The sequence below is a fragment of the Anguilla rostrata genome, chromosome 12 (genome assembly GCF_018555375.3).
Source record: "Anguilla rostrata isolate EN2019 chromosome 12, ASM1855537v3, whole genome shotgun sequence".
Classification (NCBI taxonomy): Eukaryota; Metazoa; Chordata; class Actinopteri; order Anguilliformes; family Anguillidae; genus Anguilla; species Anguilla rostrata.
In genome coordinates, this window is record NC_057944.1 from 20,803,174 (window position 1) to 20,820,098 (window position 16,925).

General features: G+C 44.4%; 2 protein-coding genes across 7 annotated transcripts; one reads left to right on the top strand and one right to left on the bottom strand.

Moving 5' to 3' along the window:
* Positions 1–1,565: 1,565 nt before the first annotated feature.
* aasdhppt (aminoadipate-semialdehyde dehydrogenase-phosphopantetheinyl transferase) lies at positions 1,566–10,958 on the bottom strand. Of its 4 annotated transcripts, none has more exons than XM_064303502.1 (7): positions 10,864–10,958; positions 10,603–10,763; positions 9,762–9,987; positions 8,715–8,836; positions 7,888–8,049; positions 4,881–4,949; positions 1,566–2,942 (listed from the first exon to the last, which is right to left on the bottom strand). In XM_064303502.1, the coding sequence occupies exons 1-7, from the start codon at positions 10,952–10,954 to the stop codon at positions 2,775–2,777; spliced, it is 999 nt and encodes a 332-aa protein (XP_064159572.1). In that variant the 5' UTR covers positions 10,955–10,958; the 3' UTR covers positions 1,566–2,774. The 4 variants fall into 4 exon arrangements, with proteins under 4 accessions (XP_064159572.1, XP_064159575.1, XP_064159573.1 ...); XM_064303504.1 differs by having other exon boundaries at positions 2,802–2,942; positions 4,886–4,949; XM_064303505.1 differs by lacking the exon at positions 10,603–10,763 and having other exon boundaries at positions 10,864–10,955.
* On the top strand, positions 10,874–16,486 carry msantd4 (Myb/SANT-like DNA-binding domain containing 4 with coiled-coils). 3 transcript variants are annotated; one of them, XM_064303500.1, is made up of 3 exons: positions 10,874–10,989; positions 11,960–12,576; positions 12,761–16,486. In XM_064303500.1, the coding sequence occupies exons 2-3, from the start codon at positions 12,115–12,117 to the stop codon at positions 13,442–13,444; spliced, it is 1,146 nt and encodes a 381-aa protein (XP_064159570.1). In that variant the 5' UTR covers positions 10,874–10,989; positions 11,960–12,114; the 3' UTR covers positions 13,445–16,486. The 3 variants fall into 3 exon arrangements, with proteins under 3 accessions (XP_064159570.1, XP_064159569.1, XP_064159571.1); XM_064303499.1 differs by having other exon boundaries at positions 10,976–11,102; XM_064303501.1 differs by lacking the exon at positions 10,874–10,989 and adding an exon at positions 11,235–11,715.
* Positions 16,487–16,925: the final 439 nt, after the last annotated feature.

The window sequence follows — 16,925 nt, forward strand, 5'->3', positions numbered from 1 at the left end:
TGTTCCAATCACCTGGATTTACTAATGAGCGCAATTCTTCAGCCAGGATGTAGAACTGATTTTTAGTTCTGGCTGAGTTCATGGGTAGAAGAAACACATAACAGGACTTTTACTTCCTGACCCCTGGACTTCACCCTTCTGGAGGTCTGGGGACTTTACTGAGACAGTTGCATCGAGGGACTGTGACACATCGTACACCCTACTGAGTCACTAGCGTGGAGAATGCAGACCCACTCCCTGCACCCACCCCCCCCCCACAAACCTAGGCCTGAATACACTAAATCACTATAATTCTCTTCAACACAGCAGGGAAAAATACTTAAGTCAATTCCTATAAGACATTCTATTGCGATTAAAGGTATTGCATTGTCCCTCCAGCCGAGCACTTTGCCTCTAGTTCAGCTACTTGCCTCCTGCATGCTCACAGCAAACAGAACATTATATACTCTAGTTGGCATTATAATTCCATTTTTTTTGTTACCTCCTCTCCAGAAACAGGATAGGTCAAGGTATGACAATATGTGGTGAGTGTGGTGTGTATGTTTGTGAGTATATAGACCTTGAATTATGATGTTGTCTTATAACACCAACACTACAAGAATTTCAATTGTCTCATGACTAAGGCTACTCCCTACAAGTGCCCATTCATCAAGATGAATGATATTTTTCTCAAGATGCTTTAAGCATTAATCAGTTGCTGGGATAGCAAGATCTTGAAAACTACGTTAGACGTGAATGAAAGGTACCACGCTGCACATTTAGACACTTTTGGAAACCATGTGCAACTTTCAAATGGCACTGATAATAAATGTTTGTTACTGTCCATTCACTGTTTTTCCAGATTCTTGTTGTTTGCTCCTATAGCATTGATTTAGCCAATCTTACCTGAACGTGAAATATTCTTTTAGATAAAACTATCAGCCTTGTAAATAATTAGGAAACAAAAAAATGGACCCTTAGGTCTACAGAAATTACATTTTCAAAAGCTACATGCCAAAGGCTTATTTAAAAACATCATTCACTGCTCAAATACCCACGATAAAAAGTGTTCTGAACACTTAAAATGCTCATTTATTCTCAATGGAGTTTTGCAGTCCCCACATTCCTGTACCTCTTCATCATACACACCTTATATCGCATTGCATAGCTGTAAGCTAGTTCGTATGTTTCAAATGAAGCCATTGAAATCCAAAAGGAAGTAATAGCTGGTATGACAGAAAATGGAAACCTTTCCAAAAGCTACTACCGTAAACACCAAAATAATTCTGATGCAAGGGCACGTAGTATATAGTATATGTACAGTGAGCTCCATGTCTGGTACAAAGAAATGTTTTCTCTTGATTTGGCTCTGTACTTCACAATTTTCGATTTGTAATCAAACAATTCACATGTAGCTAAAGTGTGTATTCTCAGCTTTTATTCAGAATTTTATTATAACTATGGTGAAGCCAAAGGTAAATTTCCACAAAAATGGACAATAAAGTATCTATCTATCTATCTAAATTAACATATATATGTGCATTTATTTAGCAGTGGTTTTCGGGGGGGGGGGTGCTTGGCACACACAGCATGAGCCTCAAAGCTCAGTGATAAAGAGTGATTTAATCAATGCTGTCATCCCTGGGTGCCGCAAAGGGAAGATAATTGGCTATTTGTTTAGTGGCCATCTTTATTTTACAAAGCCAGTGGGCTGGTCACCCCCTCACTCAGAAGTGCAGTGCGGCAGGGGTGAACGGGCCAGCACCGGGCTGGTCTGGCAGAGCTTCCAATGTCCACCCCTAACAGGCCGCTAAATGCCTCCTGACAAAAACAGCCCCGGCAGCAGATGGGGTGCGAGAAGGATGGTTGACAGAATTGAGGCAGCTGAGGGGGGGAGGAAAGGGGAAGTGAAAACAGAGAAAACATCCATGGGAGAGACCGATGAAGAGAAAGAGGGAGCTGTGAAGGAAATGAAGCGGAAGGGGAGAAAAAACACACAAAAAACAGGAGAATGATAAACAGAGAGAGAGACCAGAGAGAAGGACAGGAGGAATAATTAATTACACAACGATTTGATCTAAATGATTAGATTTCCTGTAAAGCCACCGCTGATATGGCACGCTGAGCGAGGCGGCAGGGGGGAGGGTAGCTGCGTTTGCCATCAGTGAAAAGGTAAAACTCAAATAAAGAACTCTGTTCTCTTCAGGAGCAAATAACAGCAATCGCAGAGCATTTCCATTCAGGGCCTCGCCCATGTTCGGCGCCCTTGATTGGGCACTCACAGACAGCGTGCGTCGCCAATGGCTGGGCTGCTCTCCCGTCGGCCCATCATCAGCGCTCAAGTGAGTGCATGAATGCCCTTGATATGGAAAACCAACGGCGTATTATCAAATCCTCCTCTTGAAAAATATCATTTTAATGAAGAGGTTATTTTTCTTCTGCAGCCTGTAAGAGACGTTCACACCACATAAATGACTATTGTGCTCTGTGTTAGGTTCAACCGAGCACCCGCCTCAACAGCAGAGGAGAACAGAACTGGTGGGGTGAATGAACTAAACTGGTTCACAGCTTGGATGTTTCTTCTGTAATAAATACTTTTACTGCGTAAATACTTTTACTGCGTATATACTGTATACTATACTGCATTCGTATACAATATTTATAAGTGTGAACCTCATGCAGACAGCACAAAAACATCCACATTTACAGTAAACTGTCAAGTAGGGAAGTGGGGCTTAATGTCATTTGCCAGCCAAGGTATCACGTGTCCGGGTTTCGCAGGATGACAGGAGGACTCATCGGGGCTGGGCGCTCTGGCGGGACGGTGCCTCCGGCTTCCTCCGAAAGCTCTCCCAGTAGGAGGCGTCTTCTTCGGCGAGGGGCGCGGCTCCCGAGACGAGGTCGCTGAAACTGAGCAGGGTGAACGCGGAAGGCGAGTCGCAGGGGAAGGCCGGCCGGTCATCCTATAAACACGAGTAACCGTCGGTCACATGATTCCGTCGTGAGAGGATGATGACACAGTCCTGTTACAGAGTCCTGGCTTGTATATAATCGAAGCAGATTCATATTCTCACTTTACAATTCATTAAGATGAATCATTGCTTTCAATAAACAATTTCTATCACAGTAGTATACTGCAATCACAAAATAAAAAACAGTGCAACTATTCCCCGATTCAGTCTACGAGCATTGACTCGGTCCTCTACCCAAAGACTCTGAGACACTTTGCGTCTTGGTGAATGGCAAATTCAGGCCTGATTCCTCTGCCGTAATACCCTGCTTTAGCTGAAGTGACAGAACAGACGCAGCTCACTGAACGCTGCTCTTCCATGCGCACACGCAGGGGCAGTGGAGTGTGCGCATGTGTGGCTGACACAGGCAGACCGCGGGCACCTGACTGCGGTCACCAGAGAGTGACGGGATGACAGCAGCCGTTCGATTTTAAACCGCGTCTCTGCCGACCGCAACCAATTACGCTGTAGCCACTGGGACTCTCGGGCGTGCTCGGCACAGGACGGTCCAGATTCGGCATCGCTGAACTAACCGTGACTGCCTTAGAACAGCTGCCTGGAAACTGGGCGGGTAGGCTTGGTCATTCACGAAAATTAATTTCTAATTGGCGAAAATTTAACACCTTCGGGAATTTCACTTGGATTGGCGATAGACAGGCAGAGATACTTAAATGACTTTGATGCTTAGGGTATACATCGTTCCTTTCGTATGTTAGGAAAGACACCCCCATCATTAAAACTGTGCTCTACTGCTACCGTGGGCTCTACAGCAAACACAATAGTGCCACACAGGAATGCAGAGCAAAGACTGGGCCGGGACCAAACCTGGGAGAGGGCCAAAGCCATTGCACTCTGCTACACAATGAAAGAGAAAACCGTAAAAACCAGCAAACCGTGTGCAACGTGTAACAACGAGGGACGTCGGCGGCTGAACTCCTGGGATACAGAATGCTCGCAAACATTGTCTGATGACAAAAGTGGCCATCACAATGGCAGCCCCCCACTCCAGCCTGAATGCACACGGCCTTCACAGGTAGCCAGCGAGCGATGTGAATGGATGGGGAGTTGCTCTGTTTCTGCGCTCGCGTTCCCGAAGCACTTGCCACCTTTCAGTAACAAAGCCCGCATGTCAATGAGCGCATTAGAGAAACCGAATGCATTAGTTACCAGAGAACTGCTCGGAGTAATTAGCAAGTCCTTAATTGAATGCGGAATATTTTTTTTCCCCTCAGCACATATCTTTCTGACATAATGTGGCAGTAGACAGTGTATCGTAAGTGCCTGTTTCAAAGCAATTAGCATCTCATTAGAGGTGGAGCACTGGAATTCGGGTTACAATGAAATCCAGCGTCTAACGTGGCCTCAGGACAGTGCTGTCTGTTTCTCATCTTCATTCCAACTCAGTTCCAGTTTCGTTATTGAGTCCCTGATTTGAAGGGAGCTCAAAGTACCTGTTTTTTTTTCTTTATTATTATTTATTTTTTTCTTTATTTTTTTTTATGAACCTTTATTTACGCAGGGTAGGCTGGCTGGGCATGCACACTCTTTTACAGCATGCCCTCCTTTAAGGTCTTAGTTCAGGGGTGGGCATCTCTGGAGCTGGAGGGCTTTTTGTTTCCACCAATTCCCCCAGCTAAATTAGCCACTTACCCCAATGCTGATTGACTAAAAGATTAAACCAGAGTAGACCCTTACAAATAGGGACACAAGAACAGTCATCTGCTGCCATTCATGAACTGCTAATACATTAACGAAAATTTCAGACCACAGTATGAAATGCAGAAATGGACAAAGGCCTCCCCTCCGGTCCCTGAGCAAAATGAGAAACTTTGGACTATGAACCACCAAAACTAAAAGCGGACCTGTCTGAAAGAGTAATAAGATGCGTACGTCACCCGTGCTGCTGTCCGGCCTCCCCAGTGCTACAGCTACGTGGTGGTGTTCATCCAGCAGGCACTCCTGTGGAGAGATTCAAATCAGACCAGGTTTTTACACCCTCCATGACCCCAGCTTCATTAATGGAGCCCTTTCATGCGAAGAGGCTCCTGCAAACCAGTGGCTCGTACCGCCAAATGAAATTATATTTCCGGGCTACATTTGTAAGAGTGATGTCCTTCCATGATGGCTGATTTCCATTCAATCCACGATTATTAAAAGCTGCTTTTAATGGACATGCCATGCTGTTCAAAACAGTTGGGTTTGAAATTCACAGAGCGAGTCCCATTTTGTACTTGATGGAGGTCGCACAGAACAACCGCTAGGTAAACAATACAGCACCCTAAATGGTTTCCATTTTCCATTTCCTTCCCGCGTTGATGCAGCGAAGCATGATGAGGAGAGCGGGGACAGTAGAACACACCAGCACACTCCTGTTTCTCTGAACTTAGTTACTCAGAAACAGACATCAGCGCAGGTCTCTTCAGCATCAAAAGAAATGAAGACCGCTGCTGCGGCAAAGCAGCGCGTGCATTAACAATGCTGGCAGGGCACATTAGCCAAAGCACGGTCTTAACCATCCGTTTTCAAAATGATAATGTAAAAAAATGGCCTTGTCCAGCCTTTAAAAACAAGAATTGCACCTCATTTTGGTTTCAATGTCTGTTTTGTTCTGATTTATGCCATGCAAACGTCTAAAAATAATAATTACATTTGTTCACAGAAAAAGGCGGTATTGTTTTTGTGGCCATTTGTAATTCAGGCACACATTGACTGTGCGTGCATTCAGCAGTTACCTACAGGAACACCACTGGTAAAAACCCCCCACAGGGGCAGGAGCCGCTCGTTATTTCTGGTGACACGCTGGCGCGGACGTGCTCCATGCCAGCGCGCGCTCCGCCGTCGGCCCCCTCTCCGGCGCAGACCCGCAGCGGCTCCCCTCTGCAGCGTGCTGCGCGGGTCGCCGGGCCCTGCCCTCCAATTAACCACAGCATCGTCTTCCTGCCCTCTGCCCATAGCTTTATTAAACAGCAGTGTCGCTAGGGGCATGACCTCATAATGTACCGCCATGTCCACCTGTAACACCATCCCCTCATTAACATTGAGTGCTGAAAAGAGTTAGGTGTGTGTGTGTGTGTGTGTGTGTGTGTGTGCGTCTGTGTGTGTCTGTGTGTGTGTACGTGCATGTGCCTTATAGACACCACAGGGGCCTTAAAAAGACAACAGTATTTGATTTGGTGTCCACCTCAGTGGATTAAGAAGGTGACCTCTGACCCTGTGCTGTTCATTAGAGAGATGCATCTCTGACTTTGTTCTCTTCAGTGGACGCAGAAAGTGATCTCTGATCCAATCATATCCCACTCCATAGAGAAAGACCCTGCTACAGGGATCACATGTTCAGGGTGCCACAGGTACAGCAAACAAGCCGTTATAAGAGGTTCCCAGGTTAAAATTCTAGACAGAGTGTAATTTTACTCTTCAGTAAGGTATCTGAATTATTTATACAAACATAAAGTAATATAAATGGAATGTATAAATGATAAATCTATGATATATAAGTCACCCAATATAACGGTAGCTGCAAGGAAGATAATAACAGCAGTAATGACAAAACCCTCTCCATAATCTCTTTTCAGTGGTAAGGTTATGGTTGTTTAAAGCCCTTCACTGTGGACAGGAGCTCTCCATCAATGCCTGAGAATTACTCCACTTCAGCAGGTCATCTCTTCTTTGAGATGCACATGGGTCTCAAATGAAGAAAGAAACAAACTAGCCCCCGGAAAACAAAATGGCTGTTCATCAGCTCTTAAATGAATCTGACAACCAGGTTTAATTAAACACTGAGGCGCCTGTCTTTAGCCGCCTGCGGCTCGGCTCCCCCATTCACACAGACAAGCAACCATGACCAGACACTGGGCTCCCAGTCTGCTGCCCAGCACTGATGCCTCCTGACACCATGCGTCCAGTAGCCCGTGCTACACGGGCCCTCAGAGCCTGTCAGATGGCGCGGTGTAAAACCACAATCGTCTGACTTACTTTTAATTGCTTCTCATGAGGCTAGGCTAAGCCTTTTTACTGTTTAACGTCTTTAACGATGCCAAGATGGGTAATATAACCTGAAAGCAAGACATCTTAAAAATCTCGCTACTTGCCGCAAAACAATAAAAGAAGCTTTTGGGCATTTTGGTTGCGCTTTTGGTCTGGAGTGAGGTCTCCACTTCCGAGTGACCTTGGCAAAGCTTTCAAGGTGAAGCCCTGAGGAAAACAGAGTGATCATGAGGAGATTAGCTCTCTCCATTCTCTACAGTGTGATCAGGACACAGATCTCAGATCAGTGCTGCAGCCACTAATAGCTAAAATTAATGAAGCCCAGGGAAGCTTGGGCTCACTGGAAGGGGGTATCTGCTGGGGGTGCATTAAATGGCATCTCTGTGCACATAATTTAGACTGCATTACCATCCGGCTTTGCCAGGCAGTTATGGTTAGTCACATCTATGAGGACAAATGTGGGATTTGAGTCACGTACACACTCCAAGCAAAGCCTGCTTATGAATAAGCATAATGAATTCTACAAACTATCTACAAGGACACCTATGGTTATTCTTTGAATAAATTAAACCGATGGTAAGCACTTAGCTGGACACACCAAGTGTTATTAAATCAGTATTGTGAGGGCCATCTACTAGGAGCTATGTTCAAACAAACACAAGAGGTTGTTTCGGTGAATGCTTATTATATTTCAAGAACAACATTTAAACACTTTGGCTTCTACATGGATGTGAATGTAATAAATTAATAATGAAGAGCTCTAGATGTAGATGTTATTAATAGTGATAATATGCATTGTTTCTCAAAAATAAAATATTATTATTAAACAACACCAGATTAAGCTACACTACCTCAGAGTTGCCTTGGGGAGTCCTGACAATAAAACCTGGCTCTCCCTTTAGCCTCTACTCACCTCAAACAACCAGTCCTCTTCCTCCTCAGAATCAAGAAGCATCCTGGTCCCTCTGTACACCTGACCTTCCTGCATCTGCACAGGGGAGATGTGGAACTCCACCCTCTGCAGGTCGAACCCGAGTCCTGTTCCAGTTGCCTTTATGAAGCTCTCCTTCAGGGCCTGCGGGTACGGGAGGACGCGCCATCAAAGGCCGTTCTCTCTCACACATGTGACATGATCAAAGATAGAAAAACACGGGTGAACCGCATTGCAAATGCTAAAACAGCAGCGGGGCGTTCAGCTCAAAGGGACCTTGTTATCCCAAGCACGGCTGCAGTTCATTTACTGGGATATTGTACACAAAATTCTTCTTGTGGTACAAAACATAGCATTTCCCAGGACCTCCCAGCTGGAGCAGTGCTCCAATATTAAATTTGGCCTGGGGTCCCACAGACCACAGCAGCGTGCAGATTTAAACGCTGGGGAATAGGGAAAGATGATAAACATGGCATAGTGCTCTATTAAAAACCCTGCTGTAGCAATAACAGTAGCTAAAGCAGTTGAAACCTCCCTGAATGAAACCACGTGCCACAGTGGTATCCTCAGGCAATTGCTATGGAAACTACAATTACAATTTTAGGCAATTACTATGGAAACTGGAAACAGCAAAACTGGTTAACATTGATAATCTGTGACTGATTTCATTTTGTGCCATGTTTCAGTTTTTCCAATACACATCTTAAACAGTGGTCAAATTACCAGGCCAGAGGTCTATTATCATTTGCAGAATGTGGTTCTGTTAACATGGGAGCGGCCATGCGAGACATTAACATCGCCATGGTTACCCAATGTCGGTGGAACGTGTCCAGCTGTGCCCACTCGGGTCCTGAAGCTCTGATGGTCGTCCACTCGTGGTCAGTGAACTGTCTTCTCATGATCCGAAAAAACTCGGACACGCTGCTACTACCTATAACACCGCAATTGTAAGAAAAAATGTTTGCAAGTCCTGCTGAAATTTTCATAATTATTGTATCCTTGACTATTGCACTTCTCCCAGAAACAGGTTAGCCTGTTTATGTGCAATCTCCAGAGCAAGGAAGTGAAGAGCAACAGGGGCACCTTGTGGCCAAATGTAGAAATACATCATAACAGAGGATTTTTTTTCTCTTTAAACCTAACGTGGCTGGATTGCATTTGAATGGCATTCAATGAAGAATTTAGTTAAAACATTCAGAAATGAACAATGATTTCATGATAAAGTCACTGAAAGGTGATATCAGTAAGATATTCCCCTATTTTAATGACGTGTGGAGGAAGTGAATAAATTGCAGTCTTTGTTTCATCTCTCAGAATTTCCTGCAGGGAGCAAGCAAAATGTATTGCCTTTTCCACTTCTCAGAGAGCCGTTTGTATTGCCTAGGAAGGTCTTTGTGATTTATAAAGGATTTAGAAACAACCCTGTCTGAGTGACAGGGTTGTATAAAAAGATTATCATCAAAGTCTTGAACTTGGTAAAATAGGATTTACCGGTAAAAAAAAAGTCATTGACTCATTCTGTGCTTTGCCTTCAAACCTTTGGAGAACAAGCTGGATTGTTTGATATACTGCAAGCAAATCCACACGTCTGACCAGACTGAAATATTCTTTCATGTTAAGAACAGATTGGTGACAATTCCCTTTGTCATAACACATTGTTCCCACACCATAAACCACATAATGATCAGCACATTATATATGTAATTTCACTTAATATGCTTTAAAAAGTCTCTAGGAACCGTGTGAATTCGAACCAGGTGAGATTTTGAAACACCCTTTCATATTTTCTTTTTCCATTATCTTTTAAAAGTTTAAATTTACTAATTAAAAATGACATAATTCAGGTGGGCCCTAACCTGGCATAGCGGTCTTCGTCACGTCCACTCCCACCAGCCAGCCCTGCTCTGCAGCCAAGACTGCAAAGTCTCCCTGATGAGAGACATTAAAGTTCCACCTATGGAGCTCACTGGAGGGTGGATTGACTAAGAAGGGCTTCCCTTTGGCCGTTCTCTCCAGATGGATATGATCCCAGGAGATCCCCATCCGCTCCGAGATTAGCTTTCTCATAAGTAGACGGCCAGCCTGAATATACACACAGAAACACACATTACTTCTCTCACCACACCTAAAAACATATATTAACTGCCTAAAGGGCAGGTATGAGTCATATTTTGTTATGTGGTGAAAGGAAAATATATATAGGATTCATAGAAAATGTAAATATGCATTAGTCATTGTTTGTTGTTCAAATGTGCTTCTGCTTTTTTTTTCCTTTGCAGATTCAACAGCCCACCTCTTATCAGAGGTCCAAAATCGAAAATTACATTACATTATTGGCACTGCAATTGATTACAATGATTACAACGAATACCCTCTCCGGGTGGACTTACAATGCAAACACAAGTGCCAAAATCAGGGGATGAAGTTTAGTGATGTTGTGACCGAATTGTCAAACACTGTGCAAGAGATGAATCCACAATCTACTATCAAGAAAATACAGAACAATGAAAAATAACACATATTACAGAGAGGACCCTCTAAATCAATCAATAGTCATGCGGGGCAGCACTGAAACTATTCAATCATGATGGAATGTCAAAGACAAAGTTGTTATCTCAAAAGGGGGCTGCTGATGCATTTGGAATCTGCATGTTATTTTTTTGTTACCGTTTTTTTTGTTTGTTACACACAACATACCATAGCTAATTTAGCATCTTTTGCAAAAACGAACTTTCCGATTCGTTCCTTCTCCTCGCTCTGCACGCAGCGCGCGGCGAACAACCACTCTGTAGGACATGGAGTCCACGAACCGCACCGAAATGCCCAGCGCACACTGTCCATAGTGGTCATGCGTCTGCCTAAATTATAGAACGCAGTCATAAATCTCGTGATGTCACGGACGATTGTCTCTCCTTAGCTAGCATGCTAGCTATAAAAACAGAAAATTCGCGAACTTACAACATCCAACATAGCATCTGAACACGCTACAAGAAACTATCTCCGGAAGAACTCTGGTAAAGGCGGGACAAGAATGATTACAATACGCCATGGGATTTGAGTGACATATGTTGGACCAATGATAACGTAGGTTGACCCGACTGTACCCGAGGCTCTTCCGATATGATTTTGCCTTTGATGATGCGCTGATGATGATACTAAAGCTAAACCGATGATATATTTATCCTGTACAATTTCCAGTGAGTTGGTCTTCTTTTTGCTTGACAGTGTTAAGTTATTGTTTTCAATATTTTGTTCTTACAGGGCTGCGTTCGCCATAGTTACAATGATATATCTAGCTATTTAGTTCATGGTAAGGACAAGTTAGCTAGAGCTAGCTTAATCTCGAAGTAGCTAGCTAGATATGCTAATTGTAGGTAATGCTGGTAAGGGCATGGGACAGTACCGTTCTCTTGCTAGTAGTACTATGCAAAACAAAACACATGACTGACTAGCTAAGTAGGAATTCCTGCGGTATTTGGCTGGTAATCGTTTAAACAGTTTTAAAAATAATACAGCGACTGTGTTAGCAATTCTAACTATTATTAATCCAGTTATGATGCTTGATGGCAAGCAATTTTCTCTCTGATAAACAAAATCTATTCCTAGTTCGCGTATTAACTAACTAGCTAGCTCTAGTAGCTTACTCGGCGCTGTGAATTTTTTTTTCTGGACAGCTAAGAAAGTTTCTTTAATTAAGTTTAAGCAATGCTTGTTTTAATTAGGTTAACCTGCTCACTATTGCATTGCTCATTTGAAAAATTTCAGAGAGTAGCCAGCTAACTTCGTTCAAGTAAGGTGACAACTTTCCAGGTAACTAGTTAAGAAATCGTTATCAATTATGCAGCTCGTTGTAGCTAGAGAATGTCATTATATTTTACTAGCTACATTTCTGAACACTGATGCTGTATAGTTAATTGTTTTCCTTTGTATATAATTCGTGAATTTTATGCCATTGTCACCATTCCAACATCTTAAACCGTTTTTACCATTTTTTTAGAGCATTCCTCATTCATTTAGTATTTTAACTGCTAAATTTTCCTTTTGTGTTTGGTAGGTCACCCTGACTTCACCTTTGAGCACCTCTGACGCCCTGCGTGACCTCAGTCACCTGCGTGACGGAAGCAGCTTTTGGATCCAGGCCTCATTTGGAGCCAGTATAACCTCTTGCATCTCCTCCCCAACACAATCGCCAAGCTGGATTTCCTGCAGATGAAACACCTGAAGCGCAAGCGGAAGAGCAATTACAGCGTGAAGGAGACCCAGACTCTTATCCGAGAGATCCACAAGCGCAAGGACATCCTCTTCTCCCGGCAGCAGAACACCGCCATCAATGAGCTGAAGCGGCGGGCCTGGGACGAGGTGGCGGACTGCGTCAACGCGCTGGGGGAGGGGGAGCTGCGCACGGCGGCCGAGGTCAAGCGGAGGTACCTGGACTGGAGGGCGCTCATGAAGCGGAAGCAGATCCGAGCCGAGCTGTCGGGACTCAAAAACGAGTATAACCCCTCGTCCCCGGACAACGATAACTCGCTGAGCGGGGACCAGTCTCTGGACCTGAGCGGGTTCCCCAAGGACTCGGCCTGCGACTGGCAGGACCTCTCTGACCTGGGCGAGCCCAGCAGTCACACCTCCTCTGGCATTAAGATGGAGGACGAAGAGGCTAACAGCTACAGGGTACAGCATTTTCCCCCCTCTCATTCAGGCATGACATGGTCTGGCTTGTTATGGGAGAGTAAGCAGATATTTGTTACGAGAAAGTGCAGTATTTCAGCTTAATGGCAGTACAGAACTGGGTTTAATAACTTTCTTACCTGCGAATTCAAGGCCAGTGAAATGTGGCGTTTTCTCTGTTTTGCAGCTGGAGGGTGAAGGTGGAGAGGGAGAAGGAGAGGCAGAAGGAGAAGAGGAGGATGAAGATTGTTTCCCCTCCATTCTGCCGGACATGGAGCGTGAGGGCCGTGTCCCGGAGGTGTTCGCCCACATCGACGAGTTTGGCGTGCTGAGCTCCTCCAAGGCTGCCGGCGGCCGGGACCTGGGGCTGGGCGTGGCCGGGGTGGGCGTGGCCGGGGCCGACAGCACGGGGCTGCTCATCGCTCTGGAGAAGCAGCGGCTGGACCTGGAGAAGCACCGGCTGCAGGTGGAGACGGAGCGGCTGCAGGTGGAGAAGGAGCGCCTCCTGGTGGAGAAGGACAAGCTGCGGCAGGTGGACGTGGAGCACGAACGGCTGCAGCTGGAGAAGGAGCGGCTGCAGGTGGAGCGGGAGCGGCTCCGGCTGCTCATGTTCCAGGCGGAGCGGCCGCCGCCGCCCCCCTCCTCCAAGGACTGCGAGAAGGACAGGAAGCCGTGGGCGCCCGCCATAGACCTGGAGGCTGAGAAGCTCAAGCTGGAGAAAGAGCGGCTCCAGCTGGAGAAAGAACGCCTGCAGTTCTTCAAGTTCGAGTCGGGCCGCCTGCAGATCGAGAAGGAGCGCTTCCAGGTGGAGAAAGAGAGGCTGCAGCTGCAGAAGGATGGCCAGCAGATAGCGCTGCACCAGGGCCACTAGCCTGTTCAGAGGAGGCCTTTCTGTGAGACAGAGATCTGTGAGAGATTGTGGGGAGGAGACGTATCAGGACCGAAAGATCAAGAGTGCAGTTGCCTTGAAATTGTGAGTGAGGGTCGCAGGATTGGTCCGTAGGAGCCAGCGTGTGCCGGTGCGTTTTTATTCTTTTTCACTCAGACTTTGGTCAGGGCAGTAACTCAGAAGTTTGTGTGTGCAAAATGTTCAGTGATTTCAAGAGTCCTGGAGAACATTCAGGACACTGGCTGTCCAGAAACAGGTCTGCCACCCAAAATACGTGGAGTTTTTAAATTTGGATACATATTTATGTTTGTATTTTTGGCCCCAGTATTGTGTGAGTACACTGGTTGGGGAAGTACTGGTAAAAGTGGCTGTGGTCCTCTTACGTGTGTGACCCACACTGTGGATGGACATTTCCCCTCCCAGCTGTGCTTTGATACGTAAGAGTCCTACGGCAATGAATGCCTCGGTCCTTTACTTCAATGGAGCATCATTTTACTCTGAAACAGTACTAGGGGTGTGAACAGTTTATCGATTCGTTGATTGTCTGTTTTTCTTTTTTAAATTCTCAAGATTCGGTGATCTTCAAAACAAAAGATCACCGAATGTTACGTAGGCTACTTCTCTAAATGGGTAATACAGCAGGTGGGCGGGGCTTGTTGTCTTTCACTTTACTTACTGACAGTTGAAAAGATGGCCAGCTTGCAAAAAAAGTGCCGTGTGGAATGATTTAGAAAAGCTCAATGAAAACAGTGTTCAGTGCAAAATATGTGCTGCCAAATTCGCATACCACACGTCAACACACAAAAACCAAACATCCGAAGCCAAGGAATCACAGCAAACAAGCATCCAACTTCCTAGTGAGGCCTCGTCAGTGTGACAGCTGTCCAGCTGACATCCTGGCAGATTTAATTGCTAAAATGGTAATGAAAGACATGCTCCTCATCAGCAGTGTAGTGGGTGAACGGTTTTGGGACCTGTTGCCATTTGTTGAGTCTAACTGTACTCCCGTGCTATGTACTGTTGTGTGATAAACCATCACAGACTTGAATGTAGTGAAACAGCCACCTCTCTCCATATCATTCTATACATGTTTTGATAACCATCTATGTGAGGACAGCACTAACCACTGAGTCTCGCGTGACTATGACTTTCCACTTCATTGAAGATTGGGTGCGTTTAGTGAACAAAGAAGCATACAATCATTCTGAAAAAAATATAGCAATGCCTATTTTTTATTTTTTTAAATGTTTGAATCTCGTGATCTGCCTGACTCAAGTAGTGGGATGTCTTTATTAGCAGTATCCTACATGAAAGGGTTAAAAATTAGGTAATTTCCCTTGTAAGACAGCAACTAGTCAATGGTCAGAAATGTGTGTCGTTCACATCCCTGAACAGTACCAGTAGCATCGGTGCTCTGTAATGCACTTCACCCCCAAAGAAAGATCAAGTCTCGGACCGTTCCAACTCGTGTGTTGGTTTTGCTTTCTTCTATAAACTTTATCTTCTATAAAGTCTATAAATCAGGTGAGTCAAAATAAAATCGTGTGTCAGTTAGTGTTTGTGAAAAGTGCTGTGTGTACTGTCTGTAGGAATTTTCCGGTCAGATCTGTGCCAGTAGTGACACCAGCTGAGCGGGGTGCTTCCAGGGTGCCCAGCTGATCCAGCAACCTTATCTGCTCAGAAGCGGTTTAGCAGAATGACATGTCCCATATAATTCACACATTTACAAAGTAGGTTCTACAATCATATAAATTGTTGGAGGTTTCGTCAGTGTGCTAAAATAAATTCAAACAAAACAAGCACACCCCCCAAAGGAGTCTGGTACTTATTTACCATTTCATCCTGTTTTTGTGCCAAGTTCATGAAGTAAAATGCACAAACTTTATGCTAGCTAATTACCGGGAGATATTCAGTAGCATAATTGCTCGATGTGGATCCCATCTCTGTCCTTCATAAAATGCAATGAGTGTTTTGAACTGGATCCACATAAGTAAGCACTGGTGCACATGCACTTTCTTTTGTGCCAAGAGCACAAATGATACAAAAAATGAAACCTGAGATTACCAGCTTACTGTTAAGTTTAAACATTTCCAGTCTGTTGTTTTTTCTTCTGTTTTCTCTATTTTCACATAAAGACACTGTATGAAGCCGTAGTTCAAACATGGGACTTGGCAACATGTAAATGTATTTTTTTGTGCAACCAGAAGCTTCAGATTCAAAGATGGGTTTTAATCCAAAGCTGATGAATAGCTGTGTGTCACACACAGGCTGGGAAAGTTACACTTCCAGTTATCATTCACAAGAACAGGACATGCCTATGACACACTCTTCAGCGGGGGGTGTTGCTGTCCAAACCATGGAAGGGAGATGAGTTGAGCCCTTCAGAGACGTTTGGAGAGGTTTGGGGACCATTCATACCTATTTGGCAGAGACTCATCTGGCACACGAGCGCTTTGTTCTGTCAGCTCATTTTAGTTCTTACTGGAATCCTAGACTGTGAACAACTAGATATCTTTATCAGTAACTAAATATGGGCCCTGGAAATCACAGTGTTTTGAAAAAAAAAAAAAAAAGTTTTTCTGAATAATCGATGATACAGTGTCTTGGAGTAGATTAAACCTTGACTGGTTCTGGTTTCTTGTCCGTAGTGCCACAAGTGCATTCTTTCATTCAGTATCAGAGTCATACATGTACATGTGTACTCCATGGCTTTCAAGTTATAAGCTGTTATTTAGAGGAAGAGGAAAATAGGTGGGAATTGTGAAAAAATGCTATTTACTGTAAACTATGTAATGTGTGTAGAACTGTTATTTAAGGATGAAGCACAGTGTAAGGTGTAAATTGGAAGATTGGTTAGCATCTTTGGAGCAGTTGTGAGATTTTGTAGTTTTCCTGTTAGACATTACCGCTGCCTTCCTGTTACTATACTGCAAATCTGATATGCTGTCAAAAGAGAGGTGAGGAATGAGAATACTGCCTGTTTTGTTGTGTATTTTATTATACAGAATAAAAAGCTCAAACTAAGTGGCGTATTTGAGTAATCTGTCATAAACCAGGCTTTTAGGTTAGCCTGAGGCTGAAATTAGTATTATTTTACGAGCTCTAATGAAATATTTTCAAATTTACAGCATCAGTGGCGTGTCAAATGCATCACCTCCCTGCCACGTGTGTTGTGTCATAATATCAGTTTGTCATGTTGCCCATAATTCTACTTTATCGGCCAATGGCGATACCGATAGAGGCAAAAAAGAAATGGAGGCATTGGCCTTATTATGTCCTGATTAGTGTTTCAGCCTGGTGTGATTTCTTAGGCTTTCATTAGACGTACACAACACCTTCAGCATAGTATTACTTCTTTACGCAGCACATATAACTAAACATGCTTCATCACATGCGCTCTTTCAATTTAACATAACTTGCGATTGTACTGTCAGCTGTTATGTAGCCCTCTAGTTCATTACGG

Bases quoted from the DNA above. Each gene is read 5' to 3' on its own strand.
- msantd4 (XM_064303500.1), top strand. From the start codon at position 12,115: ATGAAACACCTGAAGCGCAAGCGGAAGAGCAATTACAGCGTGAAGGAG. The intron at 12,577-12,760 runs GTACAGCATTTT...TCTGTTTTGCAG, and splicing joins AAGAGGCTAACAGCTACAGG to CTGGAGGGTGAAGGTGGAGA.
- aasdhppt (XM_064303502.1), bottom strand. From the start codon at position 10,954: ATGGCGTATTGTAATCATTCTTGTCCCGCCTTTACCAGAGTTCTTCCG. The intron at 8,050-8,714 runs GTAACCATGGCG...CCGTACCCGCAG, and splicing joins ACACGTTCCACCGACATTGG to GCCCTGAAGGAGAGCTTCAT. The intron at 2,943-4,880 runs GTACGCATCTTA...TCGTGTTTATAG, and splicing joins CGGACAGCAGCACGGGTGAC to GATGACCGGCCGGCCTTCCC.